We start from the raw sequence: 27,887 nt of genomic DNA on the forward strand, positions 1-27,887 counted from the left end.
GGGGAAGACGCGAGCCCGGAAGCTGTACACCGAAATGCTGACGAAGCCGTATTGCCTGGTAATGGACGACGAAACCTACGTCAAAGCGGACTTTCGTCAGCTGCCGGGCCTGTTGTTCTGCTCCGCAGAGGACAAATTCAGCGTTCCGGAGGAGATTCGCAAGCAGAAACTATCCAAGTTTGCCAAAAAGTTCATGGTGTGGCAAGCGATCTGCTCTTGCGGAAAGCGGAGCGCCCCCTTCGTGATGACCGGCACGGTAAACGGGCAGGTTTACCTTAAGGAGTGCCTACAGAAGCGCTTACTACCACTATTGAAGCAGCACGAGGGCCCGACCATCTTCTGGCCGGATCTCGCTTCGTGCCACTATTCAAAGGACGTGTTGGAGTGGTACGAAGCCAGCGGGGTCACCTTCGTGCCAAAGGAAGTTAACCCGCCCAACGCGCCGGAGCTTCGCCCAATAGAGAAATATTGGGCGATTATGAAGCAGGCCCTCCGGAAGAACCCAAAAGTTGTCAAATCGGAGGCGGACTTCAAGAGAAAATGGATTTCTGTTAAAAAAAAAAACTACAACCTGACGTTGTACAGAACCTTATGGACGGGGTAAAGAGGAAGGTGCGAGCATACGGGCTTGGTTGTTTAATAGTTTTTATTTTACTGTCTAAAATTTTCAAAAGGATCGGTCTACTGGGCGAATTTCTACAGCGTTTTTTCCGTGATGCAATTTGATGTGACACACCCTTTATATATATAAAAAAAAAGGTTTCTGTCTTTCTGATTATCATGGACTCGGAAACTACGAAAACGATCGACATGAAAATTGGTATGTAGGGATTTTTGGAGTCGGGAAGGTTCTTCTGATAGTTCGATACCCCTTCCCCCTCCCTAACGGGGGGCTGCCATACAAATGAAACACAAATTTCTGCGAGTATTAATCAAGCAACCGAAACCAAATTTGGCATGTGGAGGTTTTAGGATGCAATAAATGTTTCTATGGTGGTTAGACACTCCTCCCCCCTATCTTAGGGTGGGCTGTCATATAAATGTCTGCGTAACTCGAAAACTATTCAAGCAAATGGAGCCAAATTTGGCATGTGAAGATTTTAGGGGGTACGAAACGTTTCTATGGTGAATAGACACTCCTTCCCCCTCTCTAAGGGGGGAAGTTATTCCATGTAACGGAGAAACATGTTATTTGCAAGTGGTTAAAAAATCTTGAACGAGAATTGTGTCTGAAAATAATCTGATATTATAATGATGAGTTTTGGTAGAAATACTAGGAATTTTATAGTAAAAGATAAAGTTAACGGGGTCGATTAAATAATCAACCAATTAACAGTTCTGCGATTGGACCCATGAACTTGCGCTTAGTAAGAAAACGTGAATGTTTGAAGGTGATGATAACAAATTTTAAATATTGAGCGGGACGAAGTTTGTAGGGTCAGCTAGTTATTTTTTTAATTTAAATCCTTTATTTTTACAGGCTCAGTTCATAGGTTTAAAGGAGCCGAACTCCTTACTGTATTGTTACTAGTATATATACATTGTTCCTTAATTCTAATGTTAATAATATAGGAAACCGATTACTCGCGGTCGACTCGAGTTTAGAAGGGTCAGCTAGTTGCTGAATATTCCTCTCTAATGGTATACAACATGACATATGTCGCAAAAACGTTTTTGCGTAATATGTGTTTGATTGACGGCGCCAGTGGTTGTGTGGTTAGCGTAACAGCCTCACAATCCGATCGGCCTGGGTTCAATCCCACCTGGCGTCGTTGGGATTTTCTGAGGCGAAAAATCTCTGGTTACGTCTTCCTTCGGAGGGGAAGTAAAAGAAGTTGGCCCGGCTCATGAGTTGTTGAGTCTGATAGGTGGAACAGGTGGAGTCGCCTCCCTGTTGTCGGTGATTGGCACTAAAGTGGCGGAAATAGGCCGACGAAAAATAAGCGAAGATAAAAAAAAATATGCGTTTGAAATCTCCCAATGAACCGTTACATGCCCCATTTTCAATTTTGTAGAGTGACCACCAGGGTTACCATATCTACAGAATAATCTGTATTTATACAGATTTTTTAGACTTTTTGAAACCAAGAATCTGTAGATACAGATTACAGATTTTTTAGTATTTCATACAGATTTACAGATTTTTCAAAATAACGATCCAATATTAGTTATGGCTTGATGGAGTTTGGTCGTTGGTTACACACGATTATCCCTAAGGTCTCGACGAGGACATGGTTCAAGGGATTGAATGTAGGTCGTGATTTCATTCGCGTGATATCTCGGCTTATGTCCAATCACTACAACCTAAACGCGCATCTCTATCGCATTGGGCTCGCAGCAAACAATCTTTGTGATTGTGGCGATGGCTACCACGACATCGAGCATGTTGTCTGGTCGTGTATCCGGTTCCATACTGCTCGCTCTCAGCTCTCTAGAGCACTGAGAGCACAAGGCAGACAATCGGATATCCCCGTCCGGGATATCTTAGGTAGCCGTGACCCTGATCTTCTGCTTCATCTATACCTGTTCCTCAGAAACGCCGATGTCAACGTTTAATGATGTTTCCTTCGTTGTGTCCCCGTTTCATATCCCTCCTATCCGATCGATAAACTTTTACTTAGTCGCGGCAATACATACACACACTCTTTACAGACACACGAGCCAAAGGTTGTGCAGTCCACTGATCATTCAACAAGAGCCAAAGGTTGTACCGCTCATGACAACTCTACACGAACTGATGATTGCGCCGGCTAGTGACCATTCTATCCTGGATTCCTCGAGGCGAAAAAGACGCACCACGCTAGATATGGGGTACAGACTAGGGGGGCGTTGCTGATTAATGGTCAGCTGCATACCAATAGGAAGTATCCCGTGTCGGGCACACGTACAGAGCATCGAAGAGTGCGACATACCAATTATGAGAACACTTGTAATACTAACCTCGAGCCAACCGCGAGTAATCGGTTACATATTACTAACATAGATAATAAGAAAAATTGTCAAAGCATTGAACTCCCGGCCCCGTGAGGCGAACGCCATATGAGCCTTTATAAAAATATATATTTTGGAAAAAAAAATGGCTTGATATCAATAATATTTTTCCCAACTCACCAATTGTATTCATATAGCATTCGAATAAGTCTAATTGAGAGTAGTTTTGGCATTCAAATGTAGCGTGTAGTACTGCTTTATCATGTTCAATCTAAGGCGAAAATATGTAAAAGTCTGCGTCATCGCCTAGCTTTACAATAAATAAATAACACTGCTTATCTTTTTCTTACTAAAGCACAGTGAATACGAATTTCACGTGGATACCATCAACATCGCCAAATTCATGATAACTATCCCATTCAATGATACTGAAGCTAAGAGTATGCTTCAAGTTTTTTTTATCCCATTTAGTTAAATTTATTAGGCTCATTAGCATTTTAGCTAATGTATAACTTTGTGAGAATATGGAAGATGAACAAGATTCTACTATGTTTTGTAAACTTCTGATAAGTGTTCACTAAACAAACAATGTTTTGATGTTTATGTTTAAAAAAATATTTATACTATAGTAATTCATCTTCGTGTGATATCGTTCACATGTATCACAGAAATAATTAGTTTGGTGCCTTTCGCCTTTTATCTTTCTGTTTGAACATACAGAACAATGCTCTTCACATCTACACAGTACCGAAATACATGGAGTTTTCCATTAATCCTTTCCTCAGGCATGGATGACAACTTTTGTTCATACTGAGTACCGTTATCTATTATTCATAAAGGGTGTGTCACATCAAATTGCATCACGGAAAAAACGCTGTAGAAATTCGCCCAGTAGACCGATCCTTTTGAAAATTTTAGACAGTAAAATAAAAACTATTAAACAACCAAGCCCGTATGCTCGCACCTTCCTCTTTACCCCGTCCATAAGGTTCTGTACAACGTCAGGTTGTAGTTTTTTTTTTAACAGAAATCCATTTTCTCTTGAAGTCCGCCTCCGATTTGACAACTTTTGGTTTCTTCCGGAGGGCCTGCTTCATAATCGCCCAATATTTCTCTATTGGGCGAAGCTCCGGCGTGTTGGGCGGGTTCATTTCCTTTGACACGAAGGTGACCCCGTTGGCTTCGTACCACTCCAACACGTCCTTTGAATAGTGGCACGAAGCGAGATCCGGCCAGAAGATGGTCGGGCCCTCGTGCTGCTTCAATAGTGGTAGTAAGCGCTTCTGTAGGCACTCCTTAAGGTAAACCTGCCCGTTTACCGTGCCGGTCATCACGAAGGGGGCGCTCCGCTTTCCGCAAGAGCAGATCGCTTGCCACACCATGTACTTTTTGGCAAACTTGGATAGTTTCTGCTTGCGAATCTCCTCCGGAACGCTGAATTTGTCCTCTGCGGAGAAGAACAACAGGCCCGGCAGCTGACGAAAGTCCGCTTTGACGTAGGTTTCGTCGTCCATTACCAGGCAATGCGGCTTCGTCAGCATTTCGGTGTACAGCTTCCGGGCTCGCGTCTTCCCCACCATGTTTTGCCTTTCGTCGCGGTTAGGAGCCTTCTGAACCTTGTATGTACGCAGGCCCTACCGCTGCTTGGTCCGCTGGACGAATGAACTTGACAAATTCAGCTTATTGGCGACATCCCGGACCGAACTTCTCGGATCACGTCTAAACTGCTTAACTACGCGCTTGTGATCTTTTTCACTGACGGAGCATCCATTGTTGCCGTTCTTCACCTCCTGGTCGATGGTTAGGTTCTCGCAGTATCGTTTTAGTACTCTGCTGATCGTGGATTGGACGATTCCCAGCATCTTACCGATGTCCCGATGTGACAACTCCGGATTCTCGAAATGAGTGCACAGGATTAATTCACGACGCTCTTTTTCGTTCGACGACATTTTTCCAAATTTACGAAAAATTGGCAGTGAAGCATAGCCAACGTGATCTATACACTCTTATCTGATTATAAGCGAAAGCTGAAGATATAATTCCTAAAAATTAAATTTCTACAGCGTTTTTTCCGTGATGCAATTTGATGTGACACACCCTTTAGTAGCACCGTTTTGGTTCGTAAATACGTTCACAAGACGTTAAAATTCGTTTAGAAAAAGTGTGAACTTATACATTGTTGCATAAATTATAATATTAGTATGCTTCTTTGCTGTGGTGGCTGAAAGCAGACAAACGACGGCTAAGCGTTGATACAGATTTCGATACAGATTTTCTGAGAAAAAAAACAGATAAAAACACAATCCTAATTATGCGCTATACTCAAGGATCGTCATAAGCGCGAATCGATGGACGGTTTTTTTTATGAATTATAAGGACTGCAGCAGTGTGCCATTGCATAAAATGGAATCATAACATCTGTTGGATCATCATGTTCATCTTCAATCTTTTAGAGGTGTTGTATTACTATTAATAAAGCAATAGCATCACAATCTTGCCCAGCACATAACATATATAAAACCCTAAAAATTATATAAAAATAGCTTCTGTATGCTTGGCACAGCATCCAACTCAGGAATGCTTTACCCTGTATCTGTGTTCCATGAAACAAGGTCAAGGGTCGCTATTCTGGACAGCTCAAGACACCAAATAGGAGCATTGCCTATCAAACACACAACGACAAAAAAACGACGTAGTAATATTTCCTAGCAAACATTAGACGCTGTGTCTATTCACCCAGCAGTCAGAAGCAGTATATACATTGGAAGCGATCTCATTAGTTCGCATTATCTCCCCCGTGTGGATGCCAAGCGTTGTCTGCGCTCACTTCAAAGCAACACATCATCAATTCAAGGTTATCAGCAAGCACCACTCGTCGAGTCGTGAATCTCAGTTGGGCTGTGTTGGACCCGCGAGAAAGATGTCCGCAAGGGTTTACTCAAAGCAGCGTCGTAATTTTACGCTTCTGTTTGTTTGTGTGGTACCGCTGTTGATACTTCGAGGAAGAGCATATGAAGCTGAGGCGAATGAAGTTAGGATATACCGGGACAACATTTGTGGACCACGCGGGGTGTCACTCGGTGAACGAATAGGCTTCGGTTATGTCGCCGAGGAAAGCGAATGGCCCTGGCACGGAGCATTGCTCTACGGGAATGATTATAAGTGTGGCTGTACCTTAATCAGCGAATGGTTTGTACTGACGGCGGCTCATTGTGTAGTGAACCCGGAAACCGGGAACAAACTAAGTGTGCGAATCTTGCGAGTGGTGCTAGGGTTGCATGATTTGAGCCAACATAAAAGTCACACCAGAACGCACAATGTGAAGCAAATAAATGTTCACCCGCAGTTTGTCACATCAAATCTTAAACACGATGTCGCTCTACTGCTTCTCGACGGGCGGATCAAATTCAACCAGTTTGTACAGCCTATCGGTATGAACTTCAACGAGTCACCGTGGATTGAACATCTTGCTGGCACTTTTGGAACGGTGGTCGGTTGGGGATTCACCGAAGAGGATACCATCTCGAAAGCTCTGGTGGCCGCCCACATGCCCATTGTGCGCTATACGGACTGCGTCGAGAGTAATCCGGATCTGTTCGGCCGGCTGATACACAGTGGAATGTTCTGCGCTGGAGCCCAGAATGGTGAAATGTTGCGAACCCAATTTTAGTGTGCCGTTTGTTTGTGTTTACCCTAGATGTGACCTAATTTCGAATTGATAACCAACCGTTCCAGGGACGAGTGTGTGCAACGGCGATAGTGGCGGCGGGATGTACATCTATCAGAACAACCGCTGGTACCTGCGGGGGGTGGTCTCGTTCGCGGCCGTGCGGGACGGGACGAATCTGTGCGATTTGTACAATTATGCGGCGTTTGTGAATGTGCCTCACTACGGCAAATGGATTCAACAGCAGCTGGCGGAGCAGGACGAGAAGATTAAATTGGATAGCAATGCAGTGGAAGGTAATTGGTAAAATATTACATTCGGAATAGATTGATGTTTTTGCGATTCAATTATACGCTCCTAATCATTTTAATTTAGCTTGCAGACCTCGCTGAAAGCATGTGGCAGAAAAACGGAAAAGAATCAATTTATTTCAAAACTCAAACTCAATAGTCGGTCAGTGATTATCATCTGAAATTCAGGAATAGTATTCTCTGTGATTCTACCACTTTTTGCTTGATACGAGGATAAGCTAATTAGTCGTGCACTCATGCTTGTAAAAGACGAACTGAATAAACTTCAGGATTGAGCCTCGTGGAAAGCGGAAGTGCTATCTCCCCTCTACACGCCTGCGCAGTTTGAAGCCGTTGCTTTCATTCAGTTTGTTTTGAGTAGTGGACGTATGATGGCCAGTAAACAGTGTCTCATCACTCATAATGATACTTTTTCGCGAAATTAATTTAATTTTTCAAGAATTCAAATGCTGAACAGCAAAAATGCATTTGTTTAAGAAATTCATAGCTTTTGAAATACTGGACCGATTCAGATGATAGATATATCAAATTGAAGCGAAACAGTTAGGGTTTTTTGGTAAAATACTTTACTCGCGAAAAAAATGATTTTGTTTTCGTAATTATTGATTGTGTTCGTTTTTTCTAGTTTACATGGTTTCGGGGCCAGAGGCGCTATATTTTTTTTATAGTTTTTCTTTAAAGCTGAGGATTTTTTTACATAATATATCCAAAAATCTGAGATGTGTTTTTATTCGTTTTTGAGTTATTATTTTTCGAAATTAGCATGATTTAGTCTTCGTTCGATATCCCTATGCGACTAAACGAGATCTATGCGAAAAGGATTATATTTTTTGCAAATGCAATATTTTTTTCAAAGAAGACTAGCTCATTGACTTCAATTTAATATGTCGATTATCCAAATCTATTCGGTACTTCAAAAGTTATGAATTTTTGAAAAACGTCATTTTTGGAAAAGAAGGGAAACATGATTTTTCAGACCATCGAAAAAGAACACACCTCTGATTTTTGGATATGTTATATAACAAATCCTCAGCTACCAAGAAAAAATATAAAAAAATAGCGTCCTTGGTCCCGAGACCATGAAAACTATAAAAAACAAATGCGTATTATGAAAACAAAATTCAATTTTTTTGCAGGTACAAATACAACATTTTTTCAACTGGCTTCAATTTAATATGTCGATCATCTGAATCAGTCCAGTAGTTCAAAAGTTATGCTTTTTTGAAAAAAATCATTTTTGAAAAAAAATTAGAAAAAATGAATTTTTGGACCACCTTAAAATGGAAATGGTCAGCCTAACAAAAATATAAAAAATACTGGTCTAATATTTTGCGATAATGGATTGGCTGTATAATCGAATCAGTATGTAATCGAGTCCGACCTGTTACTTCAGGACACCGGTTTTGTTATTGTGGTTTTAGTTGAAAACGTGATTAAGAAAATCAATTTTACTCTCGTTGGTTTGCACCTGCGGCCTGCGTTTTGCAAGGGAAGAACTTACAAACATTTGTTAACAATTTTTTTTTTAATGTTGCTCCAGAATTGTATTGTCTTTGTACCCCAATGAAAATAATTGTGAATCAAACATTTTCGGTTCGGAATTGGATTCATGCGTCGAAACAAAATAGTTAAAACAACTACAAAAAATTAAAAATTAACGATGCTTATTTTCTACGGAATTTACTAATGCAAACATTTTATCACTGGTTAAAACTTTTTTGTTAATGCTTAGTATTATAAATTATAGGCAGTATCGAACCTGCAAATTATTTTAAAATGAAGCCTATAAACCAAAGAATGTCAAGGTTCTCATTATTCAAGTATTTATAACATTATCTAATGATCAGTAAATTAACATTTAAGGGGGTATTCTAGTATAGAGACACGAATTTCGGACGTTTTTTCGAACTCCGTAAAAATAAAACAAAGAATATTTTTACTATCCATTATATCATTATTCGTTTATCTATCTTTCAACAATAAAACAAAAATAGGACGGAAAAAAAATATTCATAATTAGAATAGTTACATGCTGGTGAAGTGAGGGTGTTCAAAAAAAAGTTGTGCCATGGCGTACACGATTCCAGTCCTTCTGGTTATCTGAAACAAAAAAATCGAACAGATTCTGAATCAGTAAAGATGTCGCTATGGCATGAACCTCGGACAAGTCAAAAACATGGGTTTTAACAAAATGGCGGCCGTTTGAAAACAAAAATGCTGTTTAAAACGTTTTTTTTTTGCGTTTACCGATTTTTTAAAAATAGTAAAATTAAAAAGTTATAATTTTTTATTGGTTCATGCGATAGAGAGATGTATGCAGATTATTTTCATATAAATTTGACATAAATCGGTTCAGTAGAACTTGAGATATCGTGTACGCCAGTTAGAAAAAAACTAGTTCCGAGAGAAACGCGTTTGAAGTTCATTGTGATGGCCGTAACAGGTTAGATACCACATCACTAAGATGGCTCTAACTAGGTAAATAATAGGATTTTCGATAAGTCCTTTCTAGAGTATATTCTTGAATGCCTAAACTACAGAAATATGGTAAAAAAAATTTCGATTTTTTCAGATTTCTAGACTAGAATACCCCCTTAAATTGAAGTGTTCGGAACTTGAATCATGCATAGAAAGTTGATTCAAGTTCCGAACACAAATTCCGAATTCTAATTTTAATGAATATTTCTGCATAAAATATCATTTTTTCAACTATTTATTGTAGATTCTTGCCTTTTCTTGCACTTAATATGAAACAAACAAAATAGTTGAAAAAACTACAAAAACTGAAAATGACCGATGCTTGTCTGTTACGGAATTTGCTAACGCAAACATTTTATCATTGGTGTTGACTGTCCCTTTTTTTGCAGATGCTTACTATTATAAATTATAGGCTGTATCGATACCTGTAAATGATGTTAAAATGAAGCCCATAACCCAAAGAATGTCAAATATCTCATTATTCAATTATTTATAACATTAAAGTTCAGTAAATTTACATTTAAAATGACGTGTTCGGAATTTGAATCATGCATAGAAACTTGATTCAAATTCCGAACACTACTTCAATACTAATTTTATTGAATATTTCTGTATAAAATAATTTTTTTTCATCTATTTATTGTAGATTTTCTAGCACTTAACATGAAAAAAGCAAACAAAAAAGTTGAAACAACTACAAAAACTGTAAAATTAACGATGCTTGTTTCTTACGCAATTTGCTAACGCAATCATTTTATCTTTGGATTTGACTGTCACTTTTTTGCAAATGTTTAATATTATAAATTATAGGCTGTATCAGTGCCTGTAAATGATGTTAAGATGTAGCTTTTACCTCAAAGAATGTCAGGGCTTTCATTACTCAATTATATATAAAAAGTGTAGTAAATTTACATTTAAAAATTAAGTGTTCGGAATTTGAGACTGTTCGGAGTATGAGACAAAACGGTATATTATAAATTATTAGAACAGTTGAAAAATGTTTAGGCAATATAGTGGCCACTGCCCGTTGACCTCAAAAACACTGTTTGACGCTGCCTTGTAAGCTCTCTTTTTTGCACAAAATTTTCATTCGGAATTTTTGTTTTCAAAGCACCTCATTCCACCTGAGAATGCATTGACATTTTCGCTGCTTCACACCAACGGAACACGAAGCTTAATTCCGCAAACGCGACATTCAATTGGACGTTATTTCACCTGAAAATCCATTTCAACCTTCGAACGAAGAACAACTTCGTTAGCGCAAATATCGGATAGACTAATAACGCTTATCACGATGTGATCCTGGAACATATGGTGATTTAAATTTTTCCGGATTTTTCCTTTATCTTTCAGAGAAAAAAAAGAACGATTTTTCGGTGAAACGAATACAACAAAATAAAGACGGCCCAAATCGAATGATTCCTTTCTTGAGTTTTGCGCTTGCCAACTCATTTGGCTATCTATTTTTATTTATATAGAAGTTAGCGTTAATAACTATTTTGACAACGAACGAATTTCGATAATTTGCATACAAATCGAATCGGAAATTCTCTAAGGTTTATTTGATATGCTATACATTACGATTCCCTATTTCCTAAATGGTTTGAATCAATGAAACTCGTAGCATTCCCAATTTTTCTTACAAATGTTCTTACAAATGTTCAGTCGATTTGTGTGCTTACCTACCCATCAGGGTTGCCATAATAAAATCTGTGTTTTTGGTCTGAAAAAAACCTTTTTATCTCAGTTTTTTCTCAAGATATCTGTATTGAAATCTGTATTAAATTTATAAGTCCAATTTGGAAGCATGATGTTAGCTTCTGCATCATTGATTGGCATAGTTATTATTGATTAGAAGATGCAGATGGTGTCCACGTAAAGCCACACAAAAATGTAATGGTTGTGATAAAAAGGTAGCATAATGAGGAAACAATTCAAAAACTGGAGGACTGTCAACGCTTGAAAAGGGGACATAAAGATACTATGAATCCAATGCTTAGGATACGGACAGGTTTCGATATAACGTTTCATTGATGTATTTTTCTTGGCATATGTTGCTAAATAGAGTAAGATAGTGTTTTGGCCTCCTAATTAATCTGAGTGAGTTCAGGTGTTTCAGTTTGTTTTATTAAATTCAACAATCAATAACATAACGTAGTTCAAAAAATAGTAAAATAAGTTTGGTCATCAGATCGTTGAAACGGTTCAAAATTCGTTTAGTTTCTTTGATCAGTCGTTGTGAACGAATTCAGTATTTTCAATGGTTACTATAAATGTCTAGACCGCAATATGTTTTCTAATTCGACTAGACCGATTTTCTAGTCCGTTTTAGGGAAACACCTTGCGGTCTACACGAATATATGGAGAATTAGATGCTCTATTTTCAACGCTATTTTAACATATTAGCTATAAGAAATTTTCCAAATCGATTGGTACAAAATCAACACAAATCATTAAACCGTCATGAAATGTCTGAGCATGAAACACACAAAAATGATTTTTTTTATATGTGCTCTCCATATATTCCCAAGACGTCTCGATCTTTCTTTTAGATATTTTTTTTTAAATATACCAAAATACTTTGAAAGCAAATGAAATTTCACGACAATTATCTCGATTCTGCATTCCGCCAGATTTGCATTTCTTTTATATTACAATTTCGCATTCCCTATTTCGAACATTTTGCCCATTTAGGGTTCGAAGAGAAACAGATGGAACGAAATGCAATACAGAATAGAATGTTATCAAGTCGTTCGAAATATTTCGAATCAATCGAAATACAGAATAGGGGTAAATATGAGCTCCCTTTCATATTTTGCATTCTCTGTGCCAAAGTAAGAAAAGATAAACTGTGTGATTTATTTATTACTAACTGACCTGACGAACTTCGTCCCGTCTAAAATTGATTTTTTTATGAATTATTTCGAACATTCACATTTTCTTAATAAGCGAACGTTTGTGGGTTCAATCGCAGAGCTCTTCATTGATTTATCTCCTAATCGGCTCATTATAATTTCCTTTTACTAGAATTTTTCTAGTACTTCTTCTAAAACTCATATTTTCGGACATAATTTTCGCTCAAGATTCTTGATTCACTTGCAAATAACATGTTTCTCCGTTACATGGAATACATGTTTGATACAGAAAAGTAAGTTTTCATTCATAATTTTTAATTTCAATGCGCGCTATTCCACCTGAGAATCCATTTCCATTTTCGCTTCAAACCAACGGAAACCGAAGCCTAATTACACAAACACAAAATCCAATTCAATTACAACGATGTCATTCAACAATATATAATTTTCATTCGAACTTTCCCTCAAAGTTTTTCAATAAAAATTCTACGGGCAGAGACGAATAAAACAAAATAAAACCGACTCAAATCGGACCATTCCATACCCGAGTTTTTACGCTTACCAACACATTTGGCGTAAGGATTTGGAGTGTTGAACAAAATTTTCAGCACCTCCCATAGTCTTCAGTTTCCTTGCTCAGTGTATATTGCTGAATTGGCAGCGATACACTGGGCGCTGGACAGCGTCGCCTCACGACCTGTTGAACACTATTACATTGTAACGGATAGTCTTAGCTCCGTCGAAGCTATCCGTTCAGTGAGGCCGGAAAAGCACTCGCCGTACTTCCTTGAGAGAATACGAGAAATTTTGAGTGCTCTATCCAGACGCTGTTATGTCATTACCTTTGTGTGGGTCCCTTCACATTGCTCAATTCCGGGTAATGAGAGGGCTGACTCATTAGCAAATGTAGGTGCGATTGAAGGCGATATTTATCAGCGTCAAATCGCCTTCAATGAATTTTACTCTTTAGTCCGTAAAAATACCATCGCTAACTGGCAACGCAAATGGAACGAAGGTGAATTGGGCCGGTGGCTTCACTCGATTATCCCTAAGGTTAGCCTCAAACCATGGTTCAAAAGTCTGGACTTGAGTCGGGACTTTATTCGCACCTTCTCCCGACTCATGTCCAATCACTGTTCGTTAGACGCGCTACACTTTCGTTTTAATCTTGCCGACAGCAATATCTGCGTTTGTGGCCGAGGTTACCACGACATCGAACACGTTGTTTGGTCGTGTGAGGTGTATCTTGTTGCCAGATCGAATTTAGAGAACTCCCTTCGGGCTAGAGGAAGGTAGCCCAATGTGCCGGTGAGAGATGTGTTGGCTCGGTTAGACCTTGATTACATGTCCCAAATATATGTTTTCCTTAAATCTATCGATGTTCGTGTGTGATTATCCTTATATCCTTATACCCTCCATTTCTTCCTTTGTGAGTAATTGGTCCGCTTGCTATAAACAGGAGAATGAAATGTAAATTCACAATAGATGTACGAATAGATTTAAGAATTGAGTGTGTGTGATTATCAACATTGTAATAATTTCCTTATACCCCATCCTTTTCCTGAGAAAAATATGTCACCCTTCTAATCTCGAGTCCACCGCGAGTAATCGATTTCCCACATTACTAACCATAGATTTAAGAAAATTGTTCATATATATAGTTTTAAAAATATATTTCAGATTTCGGCTCCTTTAAACATATGTAACTGAGCCTGTAAAAATAAACGAATTTATAAAAAAAAAACACACACACATTTGGCGTTCTGTTTTCTTTCATATAGACAACTCTAACCAATAATGCAGAGGTTGGCATAAGAATGTAGGTCATCATGCTACATATGAGTTTCGAAAACAAGTGATTCTCATTTAAACAGATTCGAAGGCTGTATGAATAAAATGGGTGAGATGGGAAAAATATTATCAACATCCAGCCGTAACTATTATTGGACTTTTTTAAAAATCTATATATTCTGTATAAAACCCAAAAAATCTGTATCTACAGATTCTTGGTCTCAAAAAATCGAAAAAATCTGTAGAAATACAGATTATTCTGTAGATATGGTAACCCTGCTACCCATACCGTCAATAACGGGCTATTAATACATTTGGTTCATCCTATTTTTCAACTCATTTGGTATAAATAAGCCTTCAGCGATTTGAAATCAGAGTCTCAATCCAACAAGCCAAGCGAGCGGACAATCTTCGCTTCTAATGTTGATTTTTTTATCCCATTTGTTTGTTTATTTAAGCTCATTAGCATTTTAGCTGTAACAGAGCCGGATTCAATCGTGTACATGTTACATGTTTACTAACACTAACGTTCCTAGAGGAACTTCGCCGTCTCAACGTAGTATTACTTGCGTCATTTTTATTAGTACTCAGTTGAGATTTCTATGCCAAATAACACGCCTTGAATGCATTCTGAGTGGCAAGCTCTAGAATACGCGTGATCACAGTGCAAGTCGGAGGAAATTTCTTTGACGAAAAATTCCCCCGACCAGAACGGGAATCGAACCCGAACACCCGGCATGTTAGTTATGACGCTAACCACTCGGCCAAGGGTGCACATCGTATCTATACTACATATAGTAAATTGAACGTAAGACTATTCCTTCTAATCCATTGTTCAGTTAGACCGAACAGCGGAAATATTTGATATGATCATTGTCGTGTTATGAACAACACAGCAGCTCGATGTTTCTTATTGCAAGCAGAACTTGTATGGATGCCGAGAGGCCAGGACTTCGACCGTGAATCAAGCTCCTTCACTCTTTGGTGGTATTAAAACTGTCCCACCGTTTTGATGCGTAATAATGCATGGTGAGACTTTTTTCGACCCACCTAGAAATATTTGAATAGCTGCGTGCTCATATTTTTTTTCGGAAACTTCTTATTAAAAATAGTTGGTAACACCATTAGCAAATGTCAGAAATATATTCGATTGCGTTGGCAACGTTTATCATCATATGACAACACACCAATTTATTCAATTTTGAATGATATAAAATTTCTGTGCAACATGGATATTTTTATTTTTTTTTTAATTCTGTGCCTCAAAGGGTGACCTGGTGATTGTTGCGTGGACGTAGTTATCTATTAACGGGTGTTAAATAAAAAATGAGAATTTTTTCAATCACATATAAAAAAAATATTTTTTTTTTCATCGATTTCAGTTTTTTTTTATTAATAACATAATGTATCGGTGCTCCCGTGGCCGAGTGGTTAGCGTCATAACTAACATGCCGGGTGTTCGGGTTCGATTCCCGTTCTGGTCGGGGGAATTTTTCGTCAAAGAAATTTCCTCCGACTTGCACTGTGATCAAGCGTATTCTAGAGCTTGCCACTCAGAATGCATTCAAGGCGTGTTATTTGGCATAGAAATCTCAACTAAGTACTAATAAAAATGACGCAAGTAATACTACGTTGAGACGGCGAAGTTCCTCTAGGAACGTTAGTGCCATTGAAGAAGAAGAAGAACATAATGTATTTTCTTCAAAAAAAATGTCAGTGAATGTTTGAGTAAGGGCCGTGGTCTGCTGTTCGACGCAACTTTGTCGCGATGCTATCACAAGAACGTTGTACGGTTCTACGAAACGCATTTCCAGCAAGGAAAAAAGTTCACGGTGGCACATTTTAAGGAAGAAAATGTACCTGTCAGTACGGTATATCGTATCCTGAGTTCCCTGAACGTAGAGCGGAAGGTCGGAAGTGGTCGTCCGGTGACAAAAATGACGAAGCAGAGGAAGACATCGTTAAAGAAGCTGTTTGACAACAAGGACGCAACCAGCCTGCGTGACGCCGATCGGAAATATGGCTGCTCCCACGTATTGATCCATCGGACCCTCAAGATGGAAGGAATCGTCTGCAGGAAGAAGACGAGGTCGCAGGAGTACACGGAGGTGCAGATTGAGACGGTTAAATCACAGTGTCGGTGGATGACCAAAAAATACCGCGGGACGTCTTTCGTTCTGGACGACGAAAGCTATTTTCCGCTGTCCAAAACGCATATTCCAGGAAATGATAATTACTACTCCAGCGACAAGTCATCCACACCGCCTGAAGTGAAATACAAGTTCAAGCACAAGTTTGAAAAAAAAGGTTATGTTGTACATCGCCAGTTCCGACCGAGGCATTTCAAAGCCTTGGTTTAAGCCGAGCGGTCTGGCAATCAACCAACAAATCTATCGAGAAGAGTGCCTCGATAAAATCCTGCTGCCGTTCCTGAACGAGCATCACGCGGATGGGAAGTACGTCTTCTGGCCGGACAAGGCGTCTTCCCATTACGCCAAGAAGACGCTGGCGTATCTTGAGGAGAAAAAGATACCGTTCGTGCCGAAAGATCGTAACCCAACAAACTTGCCCCAGTGCCGCCCAATAGAGGATTTCTTTGGCTCACTCAGTGCCCTAGTGTATAAAAACAATTGGAGGGCCAAGGACACGAAGCAACTGACTACAAGAATCCGGAATTGTATCCGAAAAATGGAAGTAAGTGCCGTACAACGTTCTTGTGAGAGCATCGCGACAAAGTTGCGTCGAACAGCAGACAACGGCCCTTACTCAAACATTCACTGACATTTTTTTGAAGAAAACACATTATGTTATGAATAAAAAATACTGAAATCGATGAAAAAAACATTTAAAAAAAATTTATATGTGATTGAAAAAATTCTCATTTTTTATTTATATCATATAGATGGTTAATTGAGGGTTTTGAACTCACGAATGATCACTCAGTCCAGGAGGTCCAGGAGGTGCATTCGAGTGGAAATTTGAATTTAGAGTTTGACAGTTATTCTCTAAACAAAAACTGTCTTCGACAAAGTTGTTACACATGATAGAGCGCTCATATTTATGTTACCAAAATTGTCGATGAAATAAAAAATCTAAATTTCTTATCTATATACAGTAGGGTGGCAGCGAAAATGGTCATGCCAAATTTCAAAAACCGATCATGTACATTTTGTTTATTGGTCCAAAAAATAAATTACCTGTGCAAAATTTCAGCTCAATCGGACATGATTTAGGGGTGCCTCAAAGCACTCAAAGTTTTGATTTTTTCACCCTCGAAAATCTTCCAAGGGGGGAGAAAGGAAATTTAGAAAATCGAATTTTTTTTTCGATGCCAAATGACTTAAAAATGCATAAAACGTCAAGATCTGGTGTTATCACGAAAAAAAAAATTGGCCGAGAATCGACTTTTTGGGACCTGAGTGGCCAAAAAATCAAAACTTTGAGTGCTTTGAGGCACCCCTAAATCATGTTTGATTGAGTTGAAATTTTGCACAGATAATTTTTTTGGGCCAATAAACAAAATGTACATGGTCGGTTCTTTAATTTCGATATTTTTTTTCCATACCTTCATTTCCTCTCAGTCCCAAAAGGTCGATTTTCGGCCAACTTTTTTTTTGAGATGACACCAGATCTCGACGTTTCATGCTTTTTATGTCATTTGGCATCGAAAAAAAATGGATTTTCCATATTTCCTTTACTTCCCACTTGGAAGATTTTCGAGGATCAAAAAATCAAAACTTTGACCGCTTTGAGGATCCTCTAAATAATGTCCGATCGAGCTGAAACTTTGCACAGATAATTTTTTTGGGCCAATAAAAAAAATGTACATGGTCGGTTTTTGAAATTCGATGATGAAATTTCTCCCATACATCCATTGCCACCCTAATATACAGTCATTCCATGCCAAACCGATATGTTGGTTCTCAGATTTTCGTGAGAAGTGGTACTTTTGTTCTTTATCGCAAAACATTGGACCCGTATTGTTTTTTTTTTATTTTTTCAGTATGGTGATCATTTCCATTTTAGGGTTGTCTGAAAAATCAGCTTTTTCCCCTTTTTTTCAAAAAAGATTTTTTTCAAAATTTCATATAAATTCATCCAAAAGCGCTTTATCTTTTCATATTTTTTCTGGAAACCTGAGGATTTTTCACATAACTTATGTCGAAACCAGAGAGGCGATTTTTTCGTTTTTGAGTTATGATTTTTCAAAGTTAACTGATTGTCCAAAAAATCATTTTTCACGTTTTTTCCAAAAATGTCTTTGTTCAAAAATATATTACTTTTGAACTACTGGACCGATTCAGATGATCGATATATCATATTAAAGCCAATTAGCTAGCCTTTTTTTTAAAAAAAATTACACATTTGCCAATTAATTAAATTCTAGTTGCATACATCCATTCTAGTCGCGTAGAAATATTGAACGAAGACTGAAAACATGTTAATTTTGAAAAATCATAACTTAAAAACAAAAAAATACACATCTCTGATTTTTGGATATGTTATGTAAAAAAAACCTCAGCTTTCAAGAAAAAATATAAAACAATATAGCATCCTTGGTCCCGAATCCATGTACACCCAGGTTTTTTTTACGCGGGGGATACGTACCTCGCAAAAAAAACCACGTTAATTGGAAAATCCGCGTAAAAAAAACCGTGTTAATTCGAAAATCCGCGTAAAAAAAAACCGCGTTAATTGGGAAATCGGCGTAAAAAAACATGTCACCTAATAATAGATATCAAATGGGACTATCTTTACGTAGAACAGAAGAAAAAAGTTGAGTGTTGCTCGCTTCCGAAAACCCGTTGTTTTTCCTGCAATTTCGTTGGTTACTGGTAGCTATAGTTCGGTTTTCCTCACGAATTAGGTCATCTGCTGTTGCTAGAAGATTCCCTAGTAATTTGTACACTCTTATGCCGATGCACGTGCAGTACCAATGTTGGACCGTACAGAGCTAAATAGACAGGGAAAGACATTCACGAATAGCTGCCCGTAAAAACCCCGTCCCGTTGTACTGCCCGGCGAGCTCCCCGTTACCCAACACCTAAAATCCACATAAGAATCGTGATAAGGTGCGGCACTAAGCACTAAACTCCGTTTCAAGCACTAATTATCGTAATTTGCTCTGAGCATTTCCAAACCGCATTAATTGGAAAATCCGCGTAAAAAAAAACCGCGTTAATTGGAAAATCCGCGTAAAAAAAACCGCGTTAATTGGAAAATCCGCGTTAAAAAACCTCGTAAAAAAACCGCCCAAAAACAAACCGCGTAAAAAAACCCTGGTGTAAACTATAAAAAACTAACACAATAAATAATTACGAAATCAAAATCCATTTTTTTTTTCGCAGTTCTAATATTTTTAAAAAAAATATTAGTTATTAGCTCTAATTTTATGTGTCGATCATCTGAATCGGTCCAGTAGATCAAAAGTTATGATTTTTTGTGTTGGAAAAAACGAAAAAACGAAAAAAACGCCTCTCTGCTTTCGACATATGTTATGTGAAAAATCCTTAGCTTTCCAGAAAAAATAAAGCACTTTTGGTCCCAAGACTATGAAAACAATAAAAACGAATACAATCGATAATAACGAAAGCAGAATTCGAATTTTCTGCAGGTATAGTACAGGGTGGGCCATTTAAAGTGGAAGGATTTGTTTTTGTAATAGCAAAGTAAAGAAGCGGAATTTCAAATTTTTTGTTTTGAAATTCATTTATTTTGGTCCAAGGAGATTTGTTCTAACTACTTTTTGATTATGATATCTCGTAAATGACCGCCTCTGGCCTTGACCGCAAAATGTGCCCTTTTTCGGCATTTTCCATCACTTTGCCCAATGTTTCGGCCGATATGGCAGCAAATTCTTGTCGGATATTGTCTTTCAGCGCAGCCAGGGTCCTTGGTTTACCAGTGTATACCTTGGATTTTTAAATATCCCCATAAAAAAAAGTCAGGAGGCGTCAAATCAGGTGATCTCGGTGGCCAGTCATAATCGCCGTTTTTCGATATTAATCTTCCGGGGAACATTTCGCGCAATAATTTGGTCGTGGCAGCCGCTGTATGGCATGTAGCGCCGTCCTGTTGGAACCAGTAATTGTCCAATTCATTTTCACGAACAAATGGCAATAAAAAATCGGGTATCATTGTCCGATAACGCTCCCCATTCACGGTTACCGTTGCTCCATTTTCGTTTTCAAAGAAGTACGGGCTTTCCTTTGCGGGTAATTCGTCCCCTTGCTATAAATAGTAGAATAAGTTGAAATGTAAATAAACTATAGATATACGAATAGATTTAAGAATTGAGTGCTCATCAACATTGTTACAATTTCCTTATATCCCATCCTTCTCCTAAAAATATGTCACCCTTCTAAACTCGAGTACACCGCGAGTAATCGGTTTTCCACCTTACTAACCATAGATGTAAGAAAATTGTTTCTATATATATATAGTTTTAAAAATATATTTAAGAATTCGGCTCCTTTAAACTTAAGTAACTGAGCCTGTAAAAATAAACGAATTAAAAAAAAAAAAGAAGTACGGGCCGATGACTTTATCGGCATAAATGCCACACCACACAGTAACTTTTTGGTCGTAAAGAGGTTGCGTTTCGATGAATTGAGGGTTTTCAGTAGCATAAAACCGACAATTTTGTTTATTCACTCCTTTATTTTTATTTTTCCACGCACGTTTAGTTAACACAATTGAGAAGTTATTTTGAATGTACAGCTGAACAATTTCAGCGCGTTGTTTAGGTGTGTATTGTTCCATGGTTGAAATTGTACTGAAATGACGCTTCCAACGCGGTATGACATTTGTTAATCTGACATCTCTGTCAAAAGTTATGGGGCGGCCAGATGCTTCCACTTTAAATGGCCCACCCTGTATTTTTTCAAAAAATACCAGGTAATTGGCTTTAATTTTATATGTTGACCATCTGTATCGATTTAGTAGTTCAAAAGTAATGAATTTTTGAAAAAAGACATTTTTGGGAAAACAAAAAAAAAGCAAAAAGTTGATCTTTCGGACAACCCTAAAATGGAAATGGTCACCCTACTAAAAAAATAAAAAATACGAGTCAAATGTTTTGCGATAAAGAACAAAACTACCAATTTTCACGAAAATCTGAGAACCACTATATCGGTTTGACATGGAATGACTGTATAGACATAGTTCGACAATATTATAGCCCCAGTTATTCTACACATCTTTGTAGAACATATTGAAATAACCGATAAAGCGCTTTTTTTCTAAGATGCGTTAGATGTTTTTTGCTCTAATTTTTACATTTCAAATTCTACATACGAACTGTCTTCAAAAAACTTACAAAAAGAGCTTACTGATACAAACATTCTGCGATGCCGAACTTGTCAATATCTCAACTCCACTCAAAGATATTGATAAAGGGTGTTTCACATCAAATTGCATCACGGAAAAAACGCTGTAGAAACTCGCCCAGTAGACCGATCCTTTTGAAAATTTTATACAGTAAAATAAAAACTATTAAACAACTTTTGGCATTTTCTTTTTATTCATACTTCGAGCCCAAGCCCGTATGCTCGCACCTTCCTCTTTACCCCGTCCATAAGGTTCTGTACAACGTCAGGTTGTAGTTTTTTTTTAACAGAAATCCATTTTCTCTTGAAGTCCGCCTCCGATTTGACATCTTTTGGGTTCTTCCGGAGGGCCTGCTTCATAATCGCCCAATATTTCTCTATTGGGCGAAGCTCCGGCGCGTTGGGCGGGTTCATTTCCTTTGGCACGAAGGTGACCCCGTTGGCTTCGTACCACTCCAACACGTCCTTTGAATAGTGGCACGAAGCGAGATCCGGCCAGAAGATGGTCGGCCCCTCATGCTGCTTCAATAGTGGTAGTAAGCGCTTCTGTAGGCACTCCTTAAGGTAAACCTGCCCGTTTACCGTGCCGGTCATCACGAAGGGGGCGCTCCGATTTCCGCTAGAGCAGATCGCTTGCCACGCCATCTACTTTTTGGCAAACTTGGATAGTTTCTGCTTGCGAATCTTCTCCGGAACGCTGAATTTGTCCTCTGCGGAGAAGAACAACAGGCCCGGCAGCTGACGAATATCCGCTTTGACGTAGGTTTCGTCGTCCATTACCAGGCAATGCGGCTTCGTCAGCATTTCGGTGTACAGCTTCCGGGCTCGCGTCTTCCCCACCATGTTTTGCCTTTCGTCGCGGTTAGGAGCCTTCCGAACCTTGTATGTACGCAGGCCCTCCCGCTGCTTGGTCCGCTGGACGAATGAACCTGACAAATTCAGCTTATTGGCGACATCCCGGACCGAACTTCTCGGATCACGTCTAAACTGCTTAACTACGCGCTTGTGATCTTTTTCACTGACGGAGCATCCATTTTTGCCGTTCTTCACCTTCCGGTCGATGGTTAGGTTCTCGAAGTATCGTTTTAGTACTCTGCTGACCGTGGATTGGACGATTCCCAGCATCTTACCGATGTTCCGATGTGACAACTCCGAATTCTCGAAATGAGTGCGCAGGATTAATTCACGACGCTCTTTTTCGTTCGACGACATTTTTCCAAATTTACGAAAAATTGACAGTGAAGCATGGCCAACGTGATCTATACACTCTTATCTGATTATAAGCTGAAGATATAATTCCTAAAAATTAAATTTCTACAGCGTTTTTTCCGTGATGCAATTTGATGTGACACACCCTTTATTACTTCGTCTGCTCTCAGCCACCACAGCAATGAATCATATTTAAATACAGTCAATGCTCTCTATAACGACAATCTTTATAGCAACTAATTTCTTTATAACGACATGTCTAAAGGGCCCTTCAAAATCGCATAGAAATTCTTTTCTTCATTACGACATTTCTCTATAACGACCTTTTCCTATAACGACACATTATCGCTTCTATTTACTAAAACATAACATTCTCTATTGCGACAATTTTATATTTCACTCCACTCCTAGTGTGTGTGTGTGTGTGTGTGTGTGTCAATGTCGGTGCCTACGAACGTAAAGAGTCTATGTTGTGTATTATAAGGTTTAATCAACTTTGAATATCTGTTCACGCCCATTTCATTTAAAATTCGGATAATTAAAAAAACAGAAATTTGAACCATAAAAGATAGGGAAAGCTTTTTGAAACAAATTAATCGAAGAAGTGTTGTACCAGAATCTCGTCGTAGAATGGAATTGCATTAAATTTGCAATAAATTTAAAAACTGAATGTATTGTTTGCGCAATTGTTAGATAGATGAGGCTTTTGATAATAAATTCAGGCAATAACTTGAAGCATCATTTATTTCACTTCGAAAATATTCACTGCTCAAAATGGGTTGAAATACACGAAAATATTGAACGCTAAAAATAAATTGGACATAGTACAAAGGTTCGAAAAGGGTACTAGAAAGACAACATTGTCTAATGAATTCAATGTATCGCACAATGCGAATTCATTCATCATCAAAAATATGGACTAGAGTCGTGAAAAGGATAAGAATATTGGCTTCAAGGATATTCAATTGGAATATTTTGTCCGGCGATGAATTAAATAAAATCAATCATTTATTAAATCAGAGCCTGACGGAGCATTCAACAATGAAACTATAAGGCTCCCTAGGATACTTCTTGTATAAGTATACGAGGACAGTCCAATAAGTACATAGCTTACAAAAAAAAAACAAAAATTTAGCTCGGTACACTTGACCCAGCGATGCTCCAACTTCTTTAATCCTTCTGAGAAATACGTTTTCTCGAGGTCTGCAAAGTAAACCTTTGCGGCGAGGATGACCTCCTCATTCGACTCAAATATCTGCCCGGCGAGTGACTTTTTCAAGTTTGGAAACAAAAAAAAAGTGGCACGGGGCCAAATATGGAGAATACGGTGGATGGGCCAGCAGTTCCTAGTGCAATTCGACCAATTTGGCCGTGGCGACGGCAGAATTTTCTATTTTTTTCCATTTTTCAAAAATCCGCGAACACGTTCGCTTCTACACACGGTCAAAACAAAACTACGAGTCCGATTCGGCTGAAATTCTGAGAGCAGCCGTTTACGAGAATGTAAGTAATCTCGCTTGCGATACTGACACCATCGGACGATGAGGCTAAGTACATATCGGACCGCTCACGTAAGTCGTCAGTTGAGGAGGAGATTCTCAGCGGGCAATGCGGAAGTAATTCTGATGAATATCATCTACTCGCCACTCAAAGAATATGATCTGGTTCGTCAATTTTTGCGAAGTGCCAATTGCAGTTCTATAAGGTGTATAAATAAGAGTTCCCACATTAATAGTTACACGTGCTAATGTCATACAAGAAAACCAGAGAATGTCGAGTATCTTCTACTTATGATAAAATAACTTTGGTCGACTTTGTTTTTAGTCCCAAGCGACAAAACAACACAACCAATCGATTCTTTTTCAGGGCCACCCAAAATTTCTGTTAAAGAGTTGAATCAAATATTGTTTCATTCTGAAATAGTATCCTGAGTAAACAACTATAATTCCGTAGGGTCTATTTTAAAGTTTCGGGTGGAAAAAGTGTAAGGTTTTCCTACTGGGATTGGAAAGCATATTTCCATGAAAGATACGTTGTATTTAAACAAATGCAGTGTATGTCCGTATTCCAAAATTCGGAATACTCTTCCATATCCGTACTAGCACAAAAATTTTCCGTATGCTGCTGACACCTTCTTTGTCGAAACACACTTTGATACGGAGGGCTTCTTCTTCTTCGAAGGTGTGCGGATAAAATTGCAATGCAGTTTCGCAATATTTCCAATTCTTGCATCGAGCTGTGTGTGTCTATGTATGTGAAATCAACATTATGTATTAGTGATGTCCGCTCGTTGTGTTGCATTTCCTACTCCTCGCTCGCAACTGTAGTTTCATTCCATTCCATCAGTGGAAAGAAACACTACTCCATACTCCTCCTCCCCTTGTCATTCCCGACAGGGAACTAATCCATTCTCGATCGATGTTCGCCAGTAACGATGTTGCTCATAGAGACGTCGGTTAATCGTTCGATTAATTCAAATAATTTCAAATAAAAATATGAATACATCAAATAATTGCCACTGTAATCGCGATTAATGAAAGAAGGAATCTTTCTCAAGGTTAATGCATTTTTAGGTTAAGAATTAGACTATATAGTTTTTTTTCCAACATTTTTTTATCCAACCATCTAACATAGACAACCCGATAGACTAAGCGGCCAGAATGACAACGTGATACATGATTGTTACAAGAAATAAATATCCGCTCGATTAATCGAATATTGAAAAACAATTATTCGAATGAATCGAATATTGAAAAATGCCCCAACGATTAATCGATACTCGAATAAATGAAAAATTTAGACATCACTAGTTGCTCCGATGACCACCAAACGAGAAGTGGTGTGGCCTCAATTTTTTATTTGCATTTAATTAATTTTTATTTATAATTTTGAGTATTTACATAATTTTTTGTTTGTTTGTTCGAGTGATACAGCATATTTCGCTTTTCATCTTTGGTGTGGTGTGGGATCAAATCGTGAATGGCTTATTTATACCAAATAAGTTGGAAACAAGCAGAAACGAATGAAACGAACGGGAAGCATTCACATCGGCAGAACAAATGTATGGGAAAATGGGAATGCTTCCAGTTTTCATTTATTTAAAATGTTTAGGGATTAGGGAATTGTAATGTATAGCATATCAAACAAATCTTAGAGGATTTCCAATTCGATTGGTATCATCAGAATCCGTTCGCTGTGAAAATAGTTATTAACGTAAACTTTATTTCATAAAAACGTGACCTGTTTTCTGTTTTGGCACCCTTCCTGAAAGACGTAGTTCTACGACAAAACAGGATCGCTTTCGATCGGTTTGATTATACCTAAACTTAATTAAATCACTTCTCATTCCAGACCCCGTAGCGATTCAATTCAGAGTCGATGCAAACGACACATCATCCGAGAACGCCACCACCACATCGGGCGAGCTGATTGCACATAAGCAGCAGCCACCCCCAGAGAGCAGCACAACCGTGGCTTATATTCCGCCCATACCGGAAACCATCCAATCTGCTGAGATCGTTCCAGCAGAGTGCCTCCAGCAGCACAACAGGCTTATCACGGTCGAGCGAGAGTCGAGCATATCGCTGCACTGCAACCATAACTTCAGCGGCAAGGTGCATTCCATCCGATGGTTCCGAGAGAACAAATATCACCAATATGTGGATCTCTCGGCGGAGTTTGGTCTAGGGGAGGATTCACCACATGATATCCTAACGCTGCGACATCTAGACTCTCACCATTCGGGCCGGTACTTCTGTCGGGTGCAGGCCGAGCAAGGCGTTCACATGGATAACCGTACGCTGGCGGTTACCGGCGTGATACCCCGGTTCATGCATGGGAACGTACCATCTTTCCTGAAATTCCATCTATCGCTCAAGTCGGATTATTTCAATCTGAAGGTATCGTTCCGTGCCGAACGAAAGAGTGGTGTGCTTTTCCACAAGGCAAATGACTGCGGAAAGCAGCTGATGTCCCTGGCGCTGATTGATGGGCGGCCAGAGTTTCGGTACCGAACGAGGAGCGATGGGATACGCAATTTAACCAATCCCGAGCATAGCATTCGTTTGGGTCAGTGGCACACAATTCAGATCAGCGCCTTACGTGGGCGGGGCCATTTCAGTTTGGATGATCGGTTGCTGGTGTTGTTCCAGGATGGAATGCTCAACTCGGATTGTGCGTTTGAGAGCGTATGGTTGGGTGGGATCCCAAATGATAACACCATTGCGGGCTTCACTGGTTGCGTAAGCCATATGTCACTCAACGATATCTCCATTGATTTCTGGAAGGAATCGGTCGGCAGTCAAGGCATAACGCAGTGTGAGCCGTGTTCGCCGGATCCTTGTTCGACTGGTGGCATTTGTATCGAAACGGTGGAAAACGAAGGATACAACTGTCTGTGCAAACCGGGTTTCGTTGGGAAACATTGCACAAAGGTCGGTGAAAGCTGCAGCTACAAGACTTGTGTCCAGGGATACTGCATCGAGAACGCTAATGGATTCCAATGCTACTGTCCGCCCTCTAACACCGGAAAACGATGCGAGAGAGAAAACCAAGTTGATAGCGATGCCATTGCGTTCAACACTTTTGGATTTGCTTTGTATGGGTAAGTACGCTAGTCAGACATCTCTGGACAAAAAACATGATTAAGAGACTCAAATGTAGCCTTAAACTATTTACAGCGTGAAAATTGATAGGGATCTTTTTGTGCAGATCAGCTTCACCGCGAGCAGCCTCGAGCGCAGCATCCTTGCTTATCTGTTCGAAGATAATCGTGATACCGGCAATTTCATGGCGCTCGTGATCAAAGACAACCGGCTCGAGCTGCGATTCTCTGTGGACTTGGAAGTGAGAGTGAATGTGCTCAAATCTTCGGTTCTGCTGGAACGAAATAAGCGGTATACCGTCATAACAGGATACGGGAATGAGTTTGTCTTTCTGCAAGTCAACGATGAGCCTGAGGTGTCGCGAAGTATTTTTGGAGATTTGTTCTGCAATGAACACAATCACTGGTTGCACCTCGGAGGATTGGACCGACACAATGTTAGGAGCAGGTGTCCCGATGTGAATGTCGGATTCGATGGCTGTGTAGATGAGGTACTTCCTATCTTTCAAAGAAACTTCCAAATCAATTTATGCAAATATTTTTTTCCAGCTCAAACTATCACACAATTCCCCGAACCTGATCAAAAACTTCACCGAGGCTAGAAATATAGAATCCTGCAACTGAACACACCAACATTCTAGCGATAACTTTTCATTGGAGAACCGAAAAACTTTCCCTAACACTGTTACCCCGGGTGTTTGCGACAGTCGCTGG

At 39.1% G+C, this 27,887-nt stretch overlaps 2 protein-coding genes across 7 annotated transcripts in view; one reads left to right on the top strand and one right to left on the bottom strand.

The window, feature by feature from the left end:
* LOC129768245 (uncharacterized) overlaps positions 1–27,887 on the bottom strand; it is a 524,264-nt gene that overhangs the window by 396,604 nt on the left and 99,773 nt on the right. The window lies entirely within an intron of this gene.
* LOC129768244 (basement membrane-specific heparan sulfate proteoglycan core protein-like) lies at positions 5,797–27,813 on the top strand. Of its 3 annotated transcripts, XM_055769745.1 has the most exons (5): positions 5,797–6,575; positions 6,667–6,894; positions 25,922–27,173; positions 27,250–27,664; positions 27,723–27,813. In XM_055769745.1, exons 1-5 carry the CDS (start codon positions 5,852–5,854, stop codon positions 27,795–27,797), a joined length of 2,694 nt encoding a protein of 897 aa, XP_055625720.1. In that variant the 5' UTR covers positions 5,797–5,851; the 3' UTR covers positions 27,798–27,813. The 3 variants fall into 3 exon arrangements, with proteins under 3 accessions (XP_055625720.1, XP_055625721.1, XP_055625722.1); XM_055769746.1 differs by lacking the exon at positions 27,723–27,813 and having other exon boundaries at positions 27,281–27,523; XM_055769747.1 differs by lacking the exon at positions 27,723–27,813 and having other exon boundaries at positions 27,233–27,364.

Source organism: Toxorhynchites rutilus, chromosome 2 (genome assembly GCF_029784135.1).
Source record: "Toxorhynchites rutilus septentrionalis strain SRP chromosome 2, ASM2978413v1, whole genome shotgun sequence".
In the NCBI taxonomy this organism is placed as follows: Eukaryota; Metazoa; Arthropoda; class Insecta; order Diptera; family Culicidae; genus Toxorhynchites; species Toxorhynchites rutilus.